General features: G+C 41.1%; 1 protein-coding gene across 1 annotated transcript; it reads left to right on the top strand.

The window, feature by feature from the left end:
* The first annotated feature begins 2531 nt into the window (after window positions 1-2531).
* Window positions 2532-3008, top strand: LOC143891865 (uncharacterized). Its single transcript, XM_077396370.1, has one exon. The coding sequence runs from the start codon at window positions 2532-2534 to the stop codon at window positions 3006-3008; it is 477 nt and encodes a 158-aa protein (XP_077252485.1).
* The last annotated feature ends 996 nt before the right edge of the window (window positions 3009-4004 follow it).

The following is a 4004-nucleotide window of genomic DNA, read 5'->3' as shown; positions in this document are numbered from 1 at the left end:
GAGTCAAAAATGACGTCTGGTCTGCTTTCTTCTCATCTCTTAGCTACAATTTTGAAGAAATTCAAGATTCTATAATCCGCGTATCCAAACAGCCCCTTATAGTTTGACGACTGATCCGACCCTTAAAACGCTGATTTAGATAGAAGGCTCAAAGAAGGTTTTCTCCATGATGGGGTATAAAAAGGCAACCCCAATTGCCATTCGACACGTGGCGACAGGGCAGGCCCACAGAGCCACCACCCCACAAGGGGTCATAAGGTCATTTCAACCAAAAAAAGGAAGGACCAAGTTTAAACCTTACCCAAACATAATCATACACCTGTCCAAGGGTATGAAAATAAGCGTAAGGTTCAGTCCACCCACCCACAGGTTGACACCTGTCCTCAAGGGTAAAAGAGTAAACCAATACCCATAACCCTCACTATAAATAGCCCCCATAAAGACAGGGTAAGGATCCGAATCCCAAAAAACTTACTATTCATAGCATTGATTTCCACACTTGTACCCATTATTGACTTAAGTATCGAAGGGCCTATCCGGAGTTACGACTCTAGTTGGTCTGTGCGGGTCTTAGTTTCCTATTCAGCTCAACAACTGGGACTTGAAAATTAGATCTAATGATGTGGATCTAGGGTCTCAAATGAGAAAAATGCTAAGCCTAGAGTTTAGAAACAAGGAAAAACAAGTTCTAATGGAGAATGAAGGTAAATGTTGACTGAATAAAGAGCAAAGGAGTGGAAGAAAGCTTGGCCGGAGATCCGGCAACCTTGCCGGAGAAGGTGATCAGAAAATGGGAAAAGAGGAAAGGGGTTTTTCTCTCTTTCTCTCTAGCTCTCTCTCTAAAAAAGTTTTAGAAACCCTAATTTCTTGCAAATGAGAGAGCTTGTCTCTCTATTTATAGACTTCGATAAGTTTCCACCCCTACAAGTTACCTTGGTACAACCCTTTTTGAAAGTATATTTTGCTTTATTTTGATAGAATAGGGTGGTCCATGTAAAGGAATTTATTGTAGGATTAATGAGGATAAATTACCCGATCGTTATGTAGCCCTCCATTCATTTGACTTCCTAATCGAACTTACACGCTTTCATATGGTAGGCCAAAAAAAATTCAATAGTCAATATTGCTGGCTGCAGCATTTGAACACAATAGTGACACCTTTTTTTTTTTTTTAATATATATATTAGTACGTAGGGATATTTTTGGATGTACGCGCGGACGTGCAAGTGCAATCATGACCGTTGACTGTAGACCATATCGAACAGAAATCTCGTTCGGTAAGATAGAAGCAATGGATTCACATTTCTTGGAAGGAAGAAACTAGAACAATGTTTGATATGAAAAACTTTTACACCTCATGTTTTGTTGATATGAAATGTCGACCAATTTATTATTTATACCATGTTTTGATATGGTGGGGCCCGCCATCTCCAACCAAACACATGCTAAACCATGTCTTCAAGGATGTTTCCCACCACTCCAATGCCTAGGCTTGGGCCCACCATTTTTACCTCTTATTTTGAGGGGTGGGAGTGGGACCACTATCTCCACCTTACCCTTAGCTTTTCTGTTTCTTCCTTGTCATCTTGAATTTTCAAAGGCCCCTAATAACCGCGGATATGCATTCCTACACCACCGCCTGAAATCTAGCAATATTGTTGTGCCGATATCATTTCCCTTTATTATTCCTCTTAAAAAAGAGAGAAAACGGTTCCTACCCATATGTTCTCTACACACTAGCTTAAAATACAGTGGGGACCCACATTGTTTCGGTGATCCAAGCCATCCATTTTAAAGGCTCTCATATAGATAGAGTGTCTACAAAAAATCAGACCCATAGATCATCCCAACCCAACAAGTTGTGGAGGTTAAATTGATGTCTTTAAACCTTCACAAATTAGTCCATTTTTTATCTTCATAGTTCGAATGGTTAGGATGATACTATGGATCTGATTTTTTGTGGACACCCTATCTATGTGAGGGCCTTACAAATGAATGGTTTGGATCACCTAAATAATATGGCCCCCACTGTATTTTAAGCTAGTGTGTAGATATAACTTATCTACAAGTGTCTAGGAACCGTTTTCTCTAAAAAAAAGTTACTTTCCTATTTATAAGAACTGAAAAATATACCTGAGGTAATTATAACCTGTAATGATCATAGTTCAGTAGGGGTCAGGAACGCCGGTAAAAGCCAATTTTTAGTATAAGGCTATACCTACCGGCCCCACCATATTTTATTATAGTGCCCGATCGGGCATGCTCTAGTAAGAGCCTAAGAGGCACTGCCCTTCACATTTGTATCAAATATCTACAAATATAAGGGCGCTATTTTGGTAACGGACACCACAACTACTTCCTTACACCAGTAAAAGCTATACCGACCCCACATCTACTTCCATACACGCTTCTAGAAAAGTATACGTTGTCGTGTAAGACCAACTTTCTTGTAGTAAAATTGTCTATCCACGCACCAAAATCTCTATATAAGTCCCTACTCTCTCTAGCTCTCTCTCATCCCTCCTTTCGTCATGGAGCAAGAGCCAAAGTGGGAATTCAAGGCCATTGCCAAGGTGAAAGAGTCATCAGCAGATCAAGTTTGGGGACTCCTACAAGATTTCTTCAGCTTAGCAAAATGGTTTCCAGGCATCCCCGTATGTCGGAAAGTGGAAGGTGTCTCCGATATCGTTAGATACTGTGAAACCGCTTTAGATCCAACCTCCGGTGGCGATACTGTCCGATGGGCCAACGAAAAGTTGATATCATTTGATCCGATCGGACGGGCCTATTCATATGGGTTAGAGGAGAATAACACAGGGATTGAGCCGGGGTCGTACCTCGGGATGATGAAGGTGGTGTCAGATTCTGATCATGGATCTGAGATCATGTGGAATGTCGTCATGGATCCAGTGGAAGGTTGGGATCAAGTGGCCTTTCTCTCTTTTTTAGAGTTTAATTTGCAAGCCATGGCAAAGAGGATGGAAGAAGTTATACATGGGAGTCATTAGTTTCTTCTTTGCGTTTTCGTTATGTATGTAGCTTTATTTACTTCTGTTTGGATTTTGCATGACGATAAGAAATGTATAATTGTGTTTGTATTTTGGATGAGACTGGGAGCTATGAAATTGTGTTATCCAGTCAGCTTGGCAATTCACGGATTGACAAGCCTGTGATTCAAAAGAGAATATAAAATTGTCTTATTTTCTAGAAAAGGCTAGTGATATTGGCAGTACCATCTCTCTCTCTCTCTCCCAATTAAATTTTGAAACCACCATCCCCACCCCCGACGATATACTCTCTCATGCATAGCATAGGTGGTGATGATGCTGAAATCTGGTTCCTTGATCCAAGGGCTGGTAGAGCTCCAACCTGTGATGTCATGCACTCAAAAAAGAAACCACCATCCACACCTCCACTCCGATGCTCAAGTCAGAAATCGGTATCACAAGGAAAGCCAAGTAACAGAGACAATAAGTAAGTAGGAGCTTATCTGGTAGTTTAAGGTTGGAGATGGGGCAATGGCCAGAAGGAACCGATCCTCGTATCTTTGACCGTGGGGGTTTATATAGAAAGGGGGCTTCTGCACCGTAGCTTGATGGGAGCGCCACGGGCCGTGGCGTGCTTGGGATGATTTATGCGGTGCCTATTTGTTTTGTAGAGATTTTATGGTGTAAGGGCTTATAACAATCCCGTACCCTCATATTTGATCCAACAACAGCAGCTCACTTTTTGAGCTTTTTGATGTTGGAACAAATGTCAAGGGTGGTACTTCCACAGTACAAAGGCCTTATTGTTGTAAGCCCTTGCACCATATAATTTCTCTGTTTTGTAACCAAACAAATGAACAGCCTTTTGAAAATTATTAGACTTCACGAGGGTGCAACGTATAAAATCTCAGGAATTGTTAGGAATTTCAAAGTAGAAGCAATCCTAGTTTAGGGGGTTTGGAATTTCTTAAATCAGTGGCCTTCTTGGGCCATACTATGCATGAGTGTAAAATAGCG

Source organism: Tasmannia lanceolata, unplaced genomic scaffold (genome assembly GCF_043159265.1).
Source record: "Tasmannia lanceolata isolate RefF3 unplaced genomic scaffold, GAP_Taslan_0.1 ptg000015l, whole genome shotgun sequence".
NCBI classification, from domain to species: Eukaryota; Viridiplantae; Streptophyta; class Magnoliopsida; order Canellales; family Winteraceae; genus Tasmannia; species Tasmannia lanceolata.
Note: the sequence above shows the minus strand (reverse complement) of the source record. Positions and strands in the feature narration are given on the sequence as shown.